The 16,161-nt window shown below is 36.5% G+C and overlaps 1 protein-coding gene across 3 annotated transcripts in view; it reads left to right on the plus strand.

Moving 5' to 3' along the window:
• Window positions 1–16,161, plus strand: part of LOC127643120 (rho GTPase-activating protein 31-like) — a 42,122-nt gene that overhangs the window by 10,826 nt on the left and 15,135 nt on the right. Inside the window, exons 2-6 of one of the 3 annotated variants that reach the window (XM_052125697.1) lie at window positions 6,317–6,419; window positions 6,915–7,059; window positions 12,299–12,381; window positions 13,721–13,828; window positions 15,099–15,235. In XM_052125697.1, coding sequence (XP_051981657.1) covers window positions 6,317–6,419; window positions 6,915–7,059; window positions 12,299–12,381; window positions 13,721–13,828; window positions 15,099–15,235 — 576 coding nt within the window. The remainder of the gene's footprint in view (window positions 1–6,316; window positions 6,420–6,914; window positions 7,060–12,298; window positions 12,382–13,720; window positions 13,829–15,098; window positions 15,236–16,161) is intronic. The other 2 variants (XM_052125699.1, XM_052125698.1) reach the window with 2 other exon arrangements.

Genomic DNA, 16,161 nt, shown 5'->3' on the forward strand with positions numbered 1-16,161 from the left:
CGCTAGCTAGCTCGCTCAAGGTCTGCAGCTGCCGCACTGCGTTGACAATGGATACAAAAATTAAGGATAATTTTTTGGCTTCAATATCTCAGAAAAGATGAATCTTTCCCGTAGCGTAAGCTAGCTTACGCAATACTCGTTCCCTCATCTAGAGAGAACCGAGGTTACGTTAGGTAACCGATACGTTTTTATTGTAGTTTCAACCATATACAGTTAGTACAGTACACAGCGAAATGAGACAACGTTCCTCCAGGAACGTGGTGCTACATAAAAACAACAAAGGACCAACAGCACTATACAATAGTATTGTATAGTGCTGGATACAATATACATGATAATAACTGAAACAAGATTCACCAAAGCACAACTGCCCCTACACTACTGAACTGACAAACTTTACAGAACGTTCCATGAGTATGAATGAGAGATTTCTGTGAACTCTTAACTGTGGTTTAAACTTCAAAAAGTGGTGAAAATTAAATGGATATTATTCTTACATAGGCGTTAATTGTGGCAAAATGTACGATTATTTTAAATGAACAGATCTGTTCATAACATTTTTAGCATAATCTCTATAATACTGTGAACTATTTAGCTACAATCACCTCTACTATGATCTGAATCAATATGTAAATAAATTAATGTTAAATTAATAAACTTAGGTTAGTAACATTAATTTACCTTGAAGCAAATGTAGGTGTACTGAAGTAATACTGTACACAGTACACTACTGACCAGTCCACATCTACCAAGCAAGAAGTGTACTAAGAAGTTTTTGAGTTGGTCTCTTTGGAAGAATAGACAAAGTTTCAAACAAGTTCCGGATTAGTGTGATATCAAATGTTTCAAAAGCAAAACGTAGCTGAAATTTCAACTCTAAAATAACTTTTGGCTTTACATCTGTAGCTTAGTGGTTAGTACAAAGCTTTGATATATTCAGCATGTGGGCGATGCAAGTTCAGGTTTGGCTCACGTCATTTCAAGATCCCATTCCTCTCTTGTTTCCATCATTTCCTGTTCTCTCTAAACTTTTCCTATCAAAAAAAGTCAACAATAATTAAATTAATAAAACTCCATAACCAATAAAATAACAATAAATAATTAAAACAAATAAATTTAATGAAATAAACACAAGATACACTGTATATTATGCTACTCAGTAAAATTTCACTTCTGCTCCAGAAATTCCATTGAAAGCCAAAAATTCCAAACCAAATGTTTGCAGTCACTTTAGTAATACCTTAATGTCTTCAAAATCTGTGCAAATTAAACATACAGTTAAATACACTTTTCTTACATCTTTGTATGTCATTTTTCTTAAGGATGAAGAATGAGTGAGCAAGTTGTTCATTTCCTCAATTTTAATCCTAATAGCTAACAAAGTAAAGCGGTTTTAGTACAGTAAAATCAAGGTTATAAAATTGCATTTACTGTGATTTGCTTAAAGATTATTAGCGTATTACTATAAAAAAATAAATAGAGTAAGTTGGAAAATGTAGCCCATAATGATAATTTACTTTAAATATAATATAAACAAATCAAAAGATTACCAGACTTAAACTATCATGAAGGTATGTTTAGGAAGTGATGAAGTTGGGTGGGAACTTTCCAAAGGCCTTTTAGAATCAGAGGAAGTGTCATAAGTAATACCAGCTGCAAGGCCTGGGTGTGTCAGGTTTCCTCTGAAACAAACAAACCATTTTTAACTTCCTGCCCTGGACCACCTTCCCCACAATAAACTGCCTGACAGGATAATGGAAGAATGGTATGACAGTGTTGTAGTTGACATGAAACACAACATTTAAAGAGGGAACGGTTATGTAGATACGTTTACTGTACAACGGACATATACATTAGTAAATATGTTCCCCTTATACATTTAACAATGTTTAATACTCCGTATAGTATTTGCATTAGACCATATTGTAAAGAATTGTTGCAAATATAGAAAATATTGGAATAAACTGCTCCAATCTCCATTATTTTTAGGTTTTCTTTTTAGTTTATAGGGTAGTTAAAGGTATAGTTCAACCAAAAATGAAAACTCACCATTTACTCACCCTTATGCCATCCCAGATGTCTGACTTTCTTTGTCTGCTGAACACAAAAAAATATATATATTTCCTTTTCTTTCTTTTCTAAATTGATTTAACAACCAGTGGAAGACAATCATTTGGTTGTACTTGTAGAATGATAATAAAGAGCCTGACTTGACTAGAAAATATCTCAGCTCTGCCTCTAAGTTCTCACGATAAATTTGAATGGTGATCAGCACTTTAAAGCTCCAAAACTGAGACTGTCATAGTAAAAAGTAATCCATATGACTCCAGTGGTTAAATTAGTGTCTTCTAAAGTTATTCAATGGCTTAGGGTGAGAAACATATCAGCATTAAATCCTTTTCACTACAATTGTTTACTACTGGCCGCTTTCTAATACGCGTTCTTGAGTGGATCGAGTTCCGCGTGACATAAACGTGTTGGCATGTTCGAATGAAAGCAAAACTAATGAAGCTTGTGAACAGCATTCTCTTGTAAACAAATCAAGCTGCTTTTCTGGTTGTATCATGTGAGTTCTCACATTAACATGCCAATGTGCTTAAGAAAATGACCACAGACCACACAAATAAAATACATCTTTCTATCTTGCTACAAAATAATATAATACAAAGAGAATTGATACTTTTTAAAATTACAGGCTAAAAATAAAAGAATATTATTTACTTGCACAGCTTCTCGCTGGTGTGAACACTCAGTGGGCGTGCTTTTTGTATTGTTTTTATTGAACATTAACGTATGTAGACTACTCTCGCAGAAAAAAAAAAGTACTATTTAAGGTACTATTTTAAGAAAGCAAAAAGGTATGAGTTTTGTTCCCAGAGGAACCTTTAAAAGGCACACAATAGATCCTTAGGGCACAATTATGTACCAAAAACAAGATAAGATTACAGCAAGGATCCTCAATGTGCCATTTTCACTAGAGGTACAGAAAAGGTCCACTTGAGGGTACCAACCTAGTTGAAGACCACAAGGGAGGTGTCCGGGAAGTGCGCAACAGCCTCAAGACCAAGGAAGTCGCGGACGTGGGCCTCAATCGGACGGTCCTCTTGCCTCAGGCAGAGCAGGTGGTGTCTGGCACGTAAAACCGTTGGATCCATGGTGGTCAGTCGTTCTGTCACAAATGTAAGGCAATGAAGGCAGACGAAGGTTGAGGATCCAAATGCAGCTTACTTTATTGTTAACAAAAACACAAAGGAAAACCCTCAGTGGGGAAATAAACATAAATAGAGAACTCGGGCAGGGAACACAGACCAGGGTAACAACATTCACAAACATTCAACCACGTTCACAAACAATCAACGAAAGACAGGGACTAAACCAAAAACCAGGATATATATATACATGAACATAGAACTAAGGGGCCAAAGAACAAACAGAACACCAAACAAGATAACGAGGGAAGCAAATGGCAAACCTAACGAGGGCAGTTGAAAACAATGAACAGTGAACACGAGGGCTGACAGGAAGACTATGGAGGTACAAGGGTGACAAATGTGAAAACTAAGGATTAACAAAAGTGACAAAATTACAAACAAAAGGGCAACAGTGAAACAAGACAAGGTATACATAACACTAGTGACCATGTCATTTTATTTTATTTTATTTTTTGAGAGTGTATATAAGGTAAAGGGGCACAGCAGAAACCTTGGGTTTCAATAGCTTGGCCTCTACTGAGTGGAATGGACAACAGGTGCCATACTTGAATCTGAACAAAGATGTAGCACGCAACATTAGCTGTCTCCACACAGCGCTGTGTGCTGCTCACGAATTGCAGGAACTTACTGGAAGGGGCAGTATGATGTCATTTTTATATCACCAGAACTTGAATTTGAAAAAGCCTCCGAATTCATGATCTTGAAAAATGACTGGGTGTAATTTGACGTCATCAAAAATATTTGCAGTTAATTTTAAATATTTTTAAATATTTTGTGTGAATTCACCTAAAAAAAAATCAGGTGTTTATTATTCAAGTGGTGGATTTCAGGTTGTGAAATTCAGGTCTCGATGTTCAGGTTGTTGTATACGGGTCGAAAAATTAATGTGGCAAAATTCGAGGATGACATCCGGGAATGCAAGGAAGAGCAAACGAGTATGTAATCCATCTCTCTCTTGGACAATCACAAAGCACTGGAAACAGCTCAAAAGTCAATTGAATTCAGACAAAATATTTTCAAATATTTAAAATTAACAGCAAAAATGTTCTATATCATCAAATTACACCCAGTCTTTTTTCAAGATCATGAATTCCCTTGAAATCCCAGGACACTTCTCAAATAGAGCAGGAGCGTAACCCCAGTATCCTGGCCAAATTACCCCACTGGCCATTATAAATCATGGCCTCCTAATAATCCCCATACATGAATGGGCTCAGTAACTCTACTCTCTCCTATCCACCAATAGCTGGTGTGTGGTGAGTGTACTGGCGCACTATGGCTGCCGTTGCATCATCCAGGTGGATGCTGCACACTGGTGGTGGTTGAGAAGAGTCACTGTGTAAAGTGCTTTGAGTGTAATGTCAGAAAAGTGCTATATAAATGTAATGTTCATTCATTCATTCACTTGTATCCGCTCTCCAGTTTGCAGAGAAGTTACTGAAACCTGGTGTCCCTCCCTCTCTTGCTGTTTGAGCAGGTTAAGCCACTGATGCTGATAGGGGCTGATCACCCTCACCTACTTACCCCTATTGAGCCAGTAAGGTTTGGCTCTCTGGGTGGACTGGCAGTTAGACACTCCCAGCTGTTGGGTCCAGCTGACTTCATCCAGTGGACGTCAAGCCCACGTCAATTCCCCTAATGACTGTTTAAACGCAGACAAGAGAGCTCATGAACAATTTTGAGAAACTGTGGTAGACTGGTGTAGACCAGTAGCTCATCTCACTGTCCTTACATTCCTTCACTATTTACTTGATGCTGTCGCACAGTCCAGCTGACTATTTTTTGACAGTGAGCTCTGTGTTGGAAGAAGTACTTGAGAGCACTCTGCGCATTTATTATTTTATGACTGAAGGCTGCGCTGGTTGTTCAGTCAGAGCGAGCAGGACCGATTTATCAGTTAATAAGCCTCTTCGCCCTGTCACTGTCATTATGTTCTCTTGGAGTGTTTAGAGTTGTGTCCGTCCAGAGAGAAAACCATACCATCCTCTACAAATATACATGCTCATCCATATGACGTAGCATAAAGAGACTCAGGACAAAGAGATCTGCACCAACATTTAGCATTGGATTGAAGATCATTCAGTTATGTACTCAGATTCATTGTTAAGGAAATACACCCTATAAACAATAAACCTGGTCTACGTTATTCCTTCTCTTGCTTTGGTATTCTAACCAACACAGCCAGCCCAACTCAACTTCTAAAATCGCACTAGCTCCTTGCTGTGTCACTTGGTTTCAGCTCCACAACTTGTGTGCTAGGCCTGTATTATAAGTCTTCTAAGGTCAAACAATAGTTTTGTGTGAGGCACAGACCGGAATTTAAGATGCTATTTACTGAAAATCCCTTCCTGCGAGCAAATCGCGTTCAATGCAGGCACACTACGACTGATTTGTGATACTTTTTTATTACAGTCAAATGCCCAGATGATGGGCACAGACGAAGACTGTCCACGTATCGAGAGAATCTGGGCCGTTCGTGGACAGTACGCACAGACTGTGCTGATGATGAAATTTGTGTCACGCATACTGTGTACATTCCGATCAGCAGCGCGGTCAACTGAAGTATTCTTTGACCTTAACTCACAAATCTTATCTTATTCATGTTTCTATTAGAACTTGCTTTGTGAAAATGCCTTATGGCATGGTTTGATGTCAAAGATATTTCTGGTTCTTGTGTGTCTCTTTCCTGGTTGCGTTTGTATATGTGGAAGTGGAAGTGAGATTTGATGGTTATGGTGTTGGAGGCCAAGGTTTTGAGTAAATTACGACTTAAATTAGTCTGTTCCTCACATGTTATTGGATGGCTTCAGAAGACTTGGACTACTTTATAATACTTTTATGGTACTTATTTGTCCTTTTTGGAACTTGACAGCCCTGGCTACTATACTCTTTCATTGAATGGAAATGATCAGTGTGAAAAGTTTCAGAATATCTTATTTTCTGTTCCACAGAATTAAGAAAGTCATTCAGGTTTTAAATGGTATGAGGGTGAGGAAATAGTTACATAGTTTTCATTTTAGGGTGAAATTGTTTTTGATAAATTAAGCCTTTGGTTGTTTGCCAAGTCTAAATTACTTTGAGAATTTCTCCTGCTATTTGTCCAGTTCCTCAGGTTCTGAAGACTTGTGCAGAGTTCATAGAGGAACATGGGATTGTGGATGGAATCTACAGACTCTCAGGAATCACCTCTAACATTCAGAGACTCAGGTTGGCAAATTACTAGACTCACTACTTCATATACTGTCAGTTTTGTTGCATGGTGGAATTTTTTTTTAATATTACTTGAATTTGTTTGGTAAAACATTGCTTACAGCATAAATATAATCAATAATCAATTATTTGTGGGTAATTATACAGTAGGAACCTTAGAATTTCTTAGTATTTTGTATGTCTCCCTTTTGCACTGGAGCATTTAAAATTGATCAAAACCTGATTATACATGCTATCCTTTCATGTGTTTAGAATATTTCTTGTATGCTTTAATAGAAGCAAGGCAATCTATCTATAAAGAGTTGGTCAATGTTACAAAATGTGCATATCAAGTGACCTAGAAAACCTTTAATATTTTGCGATCATTTTACACTATAGTCTAGTTTTTCTTAGTTTTCAGTTTAAATTAATTTGTAAAAAGGTTTTTAATCACAGATTTTCTATACAGTCATTTTGACCCCACCGTATATGACATTCTCTGTGTACATTCAGACAGGAGTTTTGCACCGAGGTCTGTCCTGACCTCACTAAAGAAGTGTATCTTCAGGATATCCACTGTGTTGGCTCTTTATGTAAGCTGTACTTCAGAGAGCTGCCCATCCCTCTGCTTACTTATGAACTCTACAAGAAATTTACAGTAAGTTTGTGTGCAAGATATAAAACAGAATAGATTAGACAAGACTAGAAAACTAGTGTGTGATGATGCTTGAGCTGGGTTTTTCAGAAGCTCAAAGTTGAGCATTAGTAGCACTTAAATTGTACTTACTGCACCACATTTCCTAAAAGCATCATTATCTAAATAGCACGTAAAAATGCTCGTAAAGTAACTAGTGCTATGAATTGCTCTTAAATCCATTAAGTGCAACATGTAACCTATTGTTCTCGCATCTTTCACCAAAGGGACATTTAATATATCAGATTAATATATTATAAAGCCATTGTACAAAAAAGTGTTGAAAAAATCGCATTGAAATCAAAAGGCAGTCCCATGCGACATGATAGGTCTTAATTAGGTCTAAATATAGATCAAAATTTATATGACACATAATGCAGTATAACATTTTATTGGCCTTCTTTGATAAGTCTAACTGTATTGGCAACAGACAGATGATATGTTCTTATTGAGCAGAATTACTTGGAAGCAGTGTTGGGGGTAACGCAATAAAAGTAACGTGCATTACGTAAGCAAATTACTTTTATGTGTAACGACTAAAGTAACACAATATTTTTATTTATTTTATTTATTTTTTATCCCCTTTTCTCCCAATTTGGAATGCCCAATTCCCACTACTTAGTAGGTCCTCATGGTGGCGCAGTTACTCACCTCAATCTGGGTGTTGTAGAACAAGACCCAGTTGCCTCCGCTTCTGAAACAGTCAATCCGTGCATTTTATTACATTGCTCGCTGTGCATGACACCGTGGAGACTCACAGCATGTGGAGGCTCATGCTACTCTCCACGATCCACGCACAGCTTACCATGCTCTCCATTGAGAGCGAGAACCCCTAATCACGACCACGAGGAGGTTACCCCATGAAAAACAGGAGTGTTGACAGGTATGGCATTGTCAGATTTTACTGCTAGATTGAAATATGCACTTTGATCGTAATCTTGACCAACTGTTTTGAAGATTTCGGTCTTTCCACATTGAAGTAGATAGGAGCTGCACTGGCATGACTGGAAATAGCCTCCCGAGAGCATTCCAAAGATGGCCGACAGTGGTCCAACTTGCTAGAAAGACTTTGGTTAAGCAATTCCGAATGTCAAGGGTAGTGTTTGAAGAATTATGTGCCAAGGTCACTCTGAATCCATCTTCTTATGCTGTGTTCCAGACAACTCCAAAATCAAAAATGTTCCCTCCTCTGACATTCAGAGTCAGAAATCTGACTTGTGAAGTTGGGCTAGATCGATCAACGCCATCCTCAGCGCTTCTGGTCACCATTTCCTTGCATTGTATGGACCAACAGAGCTTAAATCTTTTTTTGAAATCTTTGTCTTCCGCTCAAGAAAGAAATCATACACATCTGGAATGGCATGAGGGTAAATGATGAGAGAATATTCATTTTAGGGTGAACTATCCCTTTACTACTGATCTACCTCACACAAAATGTTCGAGCATGCAGTACAGTAAATATACACAAGAGTAAATTAAGAAATGTTGTTTTTGTATCAATCAATGCCTATGTTTTCACATATTTGCTCATGAAATAGCTACTAGATAACAGCGAGATAGCTTCTTGAAGACTGTGGATTTTACATGTCTACATGTGACCGTTATGCAGTGTTGGAGAAGCTACTTTGAAACTGTAGTATGACAAGCTACTCATAAATGTAAAGTAGTTAAGCTACAGTCAAGCTACTCATTTGAAAAAGTAGTTGGCTACACTACAAGTTACTATAAAAAAGTGTCTAGCTAGTTTGAAGCCTCTTAATGAGGCAATATTTTCAATATAAAATAGAGGCTGTATTTAATACATTTAATGAATAGTAACATTATTATATTTAATAAAGGCCATAAAATAAAACACAACAACATAAAATAAAACAGAAATGGTCAGACACCATTAAAAAACATTTTGTATTTTTTTTTACTATACTTTTCAGTCCTCCTGCTGTGCCCAGGTGTAGCCTACTTCCCTAAAGATCAAGATTTTTATTACAAACTCTCCTTGGGCTGATGTTTTGTGCTTGTCACATAATATTTAGTGTGAATAAAATGTAAATAGAGACACAGGGCTTGTTTCTCCCTCACCTGTGTTCATGTTCATTGTATATTCTGACTTTTTTGCATTGAGAGGCAAGTGCTAGCTTTACAGGTCACATTCAGAGGTTGAGCCACAAATATCTGACGGACTGAGTTGTAAAATTTCCATCATGGTCATATTTGTTTAGATATCCCATATGTATAGTAGCCTATATTTGATGTTGTCTCGATATAGTTAACATTTTCTGTTAAAATTGGCTTTGCCAATCTCTCAAAAGCAATAACTTATTGAACTGTTTTATTTAAAAATTATAGTAATAATAAGGTACACTGGTGGCCAAAAGTTTGGAATAATGTTCAGATTTGACTCTTATGGAAATAAATCACCAAAGTGGCATTCAACTGATCACAATGTATAGTCAGGACTTTAATAACATAAAAATTACTATTATAATTTGAACTTCTTAAACTACTTCAAAGAGTTCATATTTAAAAAAAATCCAGATCCTTGACAGATCCTTGACATTCTAGCTGCCAGTTTGTCCAGATACTCAGGTGACATTTCACCCCACACTTCCTGTAGCCATAGATGTGACTGTCTTGTCGGGCACTTCTCACGCACCTTACAGTCTAGCTGATCCCACAAAAGCTCAATGGGGTTAAGATCCATAACACACTTTTCCAATTATTTGTTGTCCAATGTCTGTGTTCCTTTGCCCACTCTAACCTTTTATTTTAGTTTTTCTGTTTCAAAAGTGGATCTTACTTTGCAATTCTTTCCATAAGGCCTGCACCCCTGAGTCTTCTCTTTACTGTTGTACATGAAACTGGTGTTGAGTGGGTATAATTAAATGAAGCTGTCAGCTGTCTATTTCTCAAACTAGAGACTCTGATATACTTCTCCTCTTGTTTAGTTGTACATCTGGCCTTCCACATCTCTTTCTGTCCTTGTTAGAGCCAGTTGTCCTTTTTCTTTGAAGACCGTAGTGTACACCTTTGTATGAAATGTAGTTTTTTGACTATTTCAAGCATTATATAGCCTTTATTTCTCAAAACAATGATTGACTGACAAGTTTCTAGAGCAAGCTGTTTCTTTTCTTTTCTTTTTTTTTTTTTATCTAATATTGACCTTAAGGTAGGCCAGTCTATTGCATACTGTGGCAACTCAAAAACAAGCACAAAGACAATGTTAAGCTTCATTTAATGAACCAAATAGCTTTCAGCAGTGTTGTATATAATGTCAAGTAATTTTCTTGTTCCAAATTAGCAATTTAGCATGATTTCTCAAGGATAAGTTGCTTGAGTGATGGCTGCTGGATATGGGGCCTGTCTAGATTTGATAAAAAATGACTTTTTTTCAAATAGTTATTGTGCTGTTTTTGGCCGCCAGTGTAATGTAAAGCTGCGTTCATACTGCCAGCTAATTTTCGCTGCATGTCACCAGTAGCTCACTAGTTTTGTGTATGGAGAGTCTAAACAGCACTGTTTCTATTAATAATATTATTAAAATATTAGGATCACGTGAGCTCTACCATCTTCTCTCGTATTGCCTGTCGGTCCCAAAGTCGCTCTTCATTTGCATAAAGTTTAGCGTTTCTCAACTTTGTTGCGTCGCTGGACACACCCACATTCAGTCACCAATGGTCGCCGTCGCTCGTGTTGCCGGAAGTCACCAGCTCTCATTGAGAAGGAATAAGATGAGGTCGTTTTGTCGCTGCATGTCGCTGGCAGTGTGAACGCAGCTTCAATATGCTGTGGAGTTGTTTATTCATAACAAAGTGTCTTTTATCAATGTCAGATTTTCCTGTCAATGTACATTTTGTAAAAGCAAACATGCTGTGGTTGGTCACTCTACATAACCATCAGACAGTCTCTTTTTAATTCAAGTGAGCCGTAATAAGCTGCCAGTAGATGGCAGTAATTCACTATTTTAGTTTGTGATCTGTTGTCATTACAAAAGAATAAGAAAGAAGCTGCTTGATTCTGAGCATCAGGCAGCCAAAATAGTTTGCTTCAAGTTCGTCATATGTTTTTTAGGTAGAAGGTTGGCTTCTTCGCAGTAAAGACAGCTATTAGTTATAATATTGACCACGTAGTGTTTGGTCGTGCTACACCACTACTTGCTGGAAAAAGTTGCTTGCTGCTTGAAAAGCTATGCTGTTTTAAAAGCAACTGAACTACTGTCAAGCAGCTACTGAAAAATATAGTTAAGTTAGTAACGTCGCTACATGTAGTTAGCTACTCCCCAACACTGCCGTAATGTTACAAAATGGTCACATGTACACAAGTAAAATGTCCAGTCTTCCAGATGCTAGCTAGCTAGCTAGCTATAGTCTTCATCTATATGTGTGATTGATTGAAACGCACTGAAGTTGGAAGTGGAAAATATTAACTCAGGTATTCCCACCTCCGACTTTGTTTGGAACGCAGCATTATTCACCAGGCTCTTATTCACGCTCTCTGTTTCCCTTTAAAAGATGCATCACAAGGTGTACTTAGGTGCACTAATTAATTTTTCCTCATTCAAAAAGTTTTACTCCTAGAGTAATTAAGAGCAGATTTGAAACGTGTAAATAATAATGATGACTCACATGAGATGAAGACTATGTCAGTAACCTTGTAAAAGCTCTTTTGTTTTATATGGGGAGGGTCACTTCATGTTAGGATGAGGATCAAATGGCCAACCGAATACTACTTGCTTAATCTCATTAACCGCCCTGTCATTGGACACTTTTAAATGTTTATTTTTTATTTTTACTGGAAGAGTAAAAAAGTTTATAACTATATCTACATGTCTTTAGAACTAGAGTTCTAAAACAGAAACAGATATAAAGTAGGGCAATAAGACATTACATTTCTTTAAACTATTTAAATAAAAACCTTTGATGGTTCACTCTCTCCCCTTTGTACAAAACATGGCTGAATATCAAACGGTACATTCCTAACAATCCCTATGGGTGTTTAAGGGAAAATGGAGACAAGTAAATCATCTAATTGCATTTTCGAATTACATTTGCCAAGCTCAACCTTTCAAACTGTCGTTGAACCTGTTGTAATATATTAAAATATGCCTTTGCACCTCTGTGTTTAATATGATCCATGTGACCATAGTCACACAAAATTAAAAACATTAAAATATATTCTTCTGTGTCTGTTTCTGTGTACATTGTAGGATGCAGTGTCAGTCAAAGAGGAACAGGAACAGCTCCAAAACATTAAGAGTGTCATTAAAGAACTGCCCGGTCCTCACTTCAGGTACAGCTGTCATTCAAATATTATTATACTGAGTTTGTTTCAGTTTATGGCTTTATTCTGTAAGTTTGTCTTTATTGGATTTCAGGTTTTTAGTAAAATGTGAATTATAAAATCAATAAGGTAAATAATAGTTCACTGATTCCTGAGATAAGGGACAAAACGTGTTTAAAAATGAGTTTTTATTTTTGAATACTAAATTAATTTGAAATGGATATATTTGTAGGCACAGGTCTCAGCTAACCAACCATGTAAGGGAAAAGTTTTTTTTCTGAAATCTGACATTTATTCACTTCATAACTTATATGTTACTGTCATTTGTGTCAACTCCTTCAGACACACTAAAAAGCATGCTATGTTAATGTGATCCATACAACAAGGGTGTAAAGTCTTTAATAATCTAATATGGGTGTTCAGTAAAGGAGTTAACTGACAAACTATAAATGTGGCAGGGCGGAGGGCGGGCCGGTCGTGATCCTGCACACCGGCCCGCCCTCGCCCTGCCACAATATAGATATATTTTTTAACTATTCTGAAAAAGTTGTCAATATAGAATATTTTTCCATCTTAACCATGTGTTGTGCACTGTAGCTGTTCAGTTTCTTTCCTCAGTTGAAGCTGCCTCTATAAACTAAACTAAAATGCCAAATTTTATCCCTCAAATTCTATCAGAAATTTTCATAATAGGAATGACTGAGTTCACATGTTGAAGCTGTGACCACAGAGACTTAAACATTGTTTGTTTCAAATATGAAAAAATATCAAATTTACCTGAACATGTGTCCTACTGTTGCATCCACCATGAGCAGGTAGTAGGAAAGAGGTACTCAAAGTTATAGCTGACCATGACATTGTCTGATTAATTCAGGATTCTAAAAATTTTTGAGTTTACGCAAAGTGAGAACGCAACTTTGATTGGCAGTTTTTTAACGGAAAATATAATTTAAAGTTTACTTAGTGTATTGTTTGGTATCTCACAGATCCCAACCTTTCATTTGATATTTATATTTATGAATTTGTTGTATCTTTTTACACTTAGTTTGGCTGCATACATTTTAAAACATTCTAATGAAATTATTTAAAAATACAAATAATTGTCCTGAGTATACACATTTCCTTTAGATTTAACTTTTCCTGTGTTTTTATTATTATGAATGTCTTGATCTTTAAAATAAAGATGACTTTTGTATGTAAGACATGTTTTGTCCCTTATCTAAAGAATCAGTGAGTTCTCAGGGAACACACATCGCCAGCAGATAAAATGTATACTGTACACTGAATGCACTTTAAGTTGCTTTTTAGAAGATTCATTTTATTTCTGTATTTTGCTCTTTCTTTGTAGAACTCTGGAATACCTCACTAAACATCTTGTTCATTTGGCTACTCTTAGCCACCAGACCAACATGCACGCTCGCAACCTTGCCCTGGTATGGGCTCCAAACCTCCTTCGGTCAGTCTTGCAGAAGGTTTTACTTTAAGTTAGATGCACCTATTGTCCAGTATTGTTATTATTTGTGTTAAATAATAATTAATAAGTAATACGTTAATAATTAATAAGTAGGATATATATATAGTTATTGAATACTGATTATACATTGACTGTACTATATAATTTAATTATGTGTGTTTGGAAAAAACATATTTTAGAATTATAACTTGACTGTATGACAATCTGTTACCCAGTGAAGGCTCTGATAAACTCACAGCACAGTTGTTCTTCATGTTTTTGCTGAGAGCTAGAAAGAAGGTCAAAACAGTCGAGCAGCAGTGTACTGTTTGTGAACATTCGGACACTGCCAACATTGTTGGGCAGATGTTTAGGGGAGCACTAGAGACACCTGCTGTCCTGTCAACTACATGTACAATATGAATTATGTGACATTGAAATGTATTATGAGTGACTTCATACCTCATTCTATGAATGGAATCCACATGATACCACTCTGTGATGATTTAATGTAAGAAATATGCAGTAGATAAAGTGTAAGTGCATTCATTGATCTAATGCTAATGCTAATATGTATATGTGGCCATAATATACACCAGTTACTCTCTGATATTGTATTTTAAGATGAAGTTTAAGAAAAAAATGCACTTAAGGTCATGAAAAACGTTTTTATACTTGTTTTTTTAATAAAGTCATTGATACTATGTAAAGATGGGGAGAAGTGTAAAGAGAAAAAAGACAAAGACATGTCAGTGAAGCCGCATATTAAGCAACAGAGTGAATGAGCACAGAAGTATTTTTGTGTATTTGGTTCCTTTTGTTGACTAATCTAAAAAAGACAGTCTTGGAAAATGTATGAGACAATATGCAAACAGTTGCAAACAATATGACAACTGTAGGTGAGTTTACACCAGCTTGGCAACTCTGCACTCCAGTGTGTTCATGTTGACTGATCTCGACTGGGTGAAGAAATTTACTGGAAAAACGTTGGTGCCACAGTAGAGCACCGGGTCACACCAACTAATGGCAGTAAGGTGTTTAAGAAAGTTTTCCTGACAGTTTGCGCTGGCAAGCTGTTTCAAACCACCGCAAAAAAACTCAGAATGCCTTCCTTTTAGTCAGATTTTGTTAAACATTTGCTTTCCTTAGAAGTATATTAGCATAATCATACATGCATGCTCTTGATCCTCACAAACATGGATATTATATTCAATATCTTCATTGCAATCTACTATAAAAAAAAATATCTGATTCTCTTTTCCCTTCGGTTCAGATCAAAGGAAGTGGAGATGCCCTCCTGCAATGGTGATGTAGCATTTTTGGAGGTGCGAATCCAGCAGTCGGTTGTGGAGTTCATTCTCAACCACAGTGAGCAGATCTTCAACATTCAGTCCTCCAAACCCAGAGAAGGTACAGCTAACATTACAAATCTTGAAAAATCTTTTATTTGTGTTCAAAAATGTCATTTAGATGTCATTTCTCTAATGACAGTAATGTAATCAGTTAATATTTCTAAATATGATGGCATTATCTCATAATATTCATAGTTGTGGAGGCTACAAAGGTTTTCTGTTATCATTGCAATTGCAGATTTTCAGAGTGTTTTTGTCACCCACAACAGTCCAATAATAGAGTCCAATGGAAGTAAAAATAAATAATTAATTATTTACATTGGGTAATATCTATTTTTTAACAATGACTTATAAACCTTTAAAGACAAACCTTTAAAGAGCTACCGTGAGCTCCAAAGTTTGTTAAATCAATGTTGTTGAAACCATCAGTGTGTCTTCATCACTGAAGCCATCAGTGTGTCATTACATCTTAATAAAAATAAATTCATGTTTAATGGTGGATTTACTGGTGAAGAACTACCCATAATCCTAAAGGGATAATATCAATCAGATAATTGCAACAAACAAAATGCACCTGCAGAGCTCTGCAGCGATCGCCCAACGCATGACACACTCTGAATGACACAATCGATTCGGTCTCCTGAACGCGGTTATGTTCCACGATTCACCTGTTTTCAATTTCAAGTCTCCAGTGTTTTCACTCGCATCGCATCGCGTATATTCTTAGAGGGCAATGTGATTAAAGTATTACATTTATTTATAAATTGTTAAAAAATTATATGTGTCTCTATAGTGCCGATACAGAGCCAGAGATGACGTTTTTATTTGACAGTACCTCACCTGATTGGGCAGATGACAGTTTAGTTATGTCGAAATCATTAGCTGCTTTGAGTTGTTATGGCAGCCAAAAACTGCACAAGCTGAGCCTGAAATAAATTTTTACTCCAACTAACACTTAATGGTTGTTGTTCTCTTTATGTTGTT

This window comes from Xyrauchen texanus, chromosome 4 (assembly GCF_025860055.1).
Source record: "Xyrauchen texanus isolate HMW12.3.18 chromosome 4, RBS_HiC_50CHRs, whole genome shotgun sequence".
Lineage (NCBI taxonomy): Eukaryota > Metazoa > Chordata > Actinopteri > Cypriniformes > Catostomidae > Xyrauchen > Xyrauchen texanus.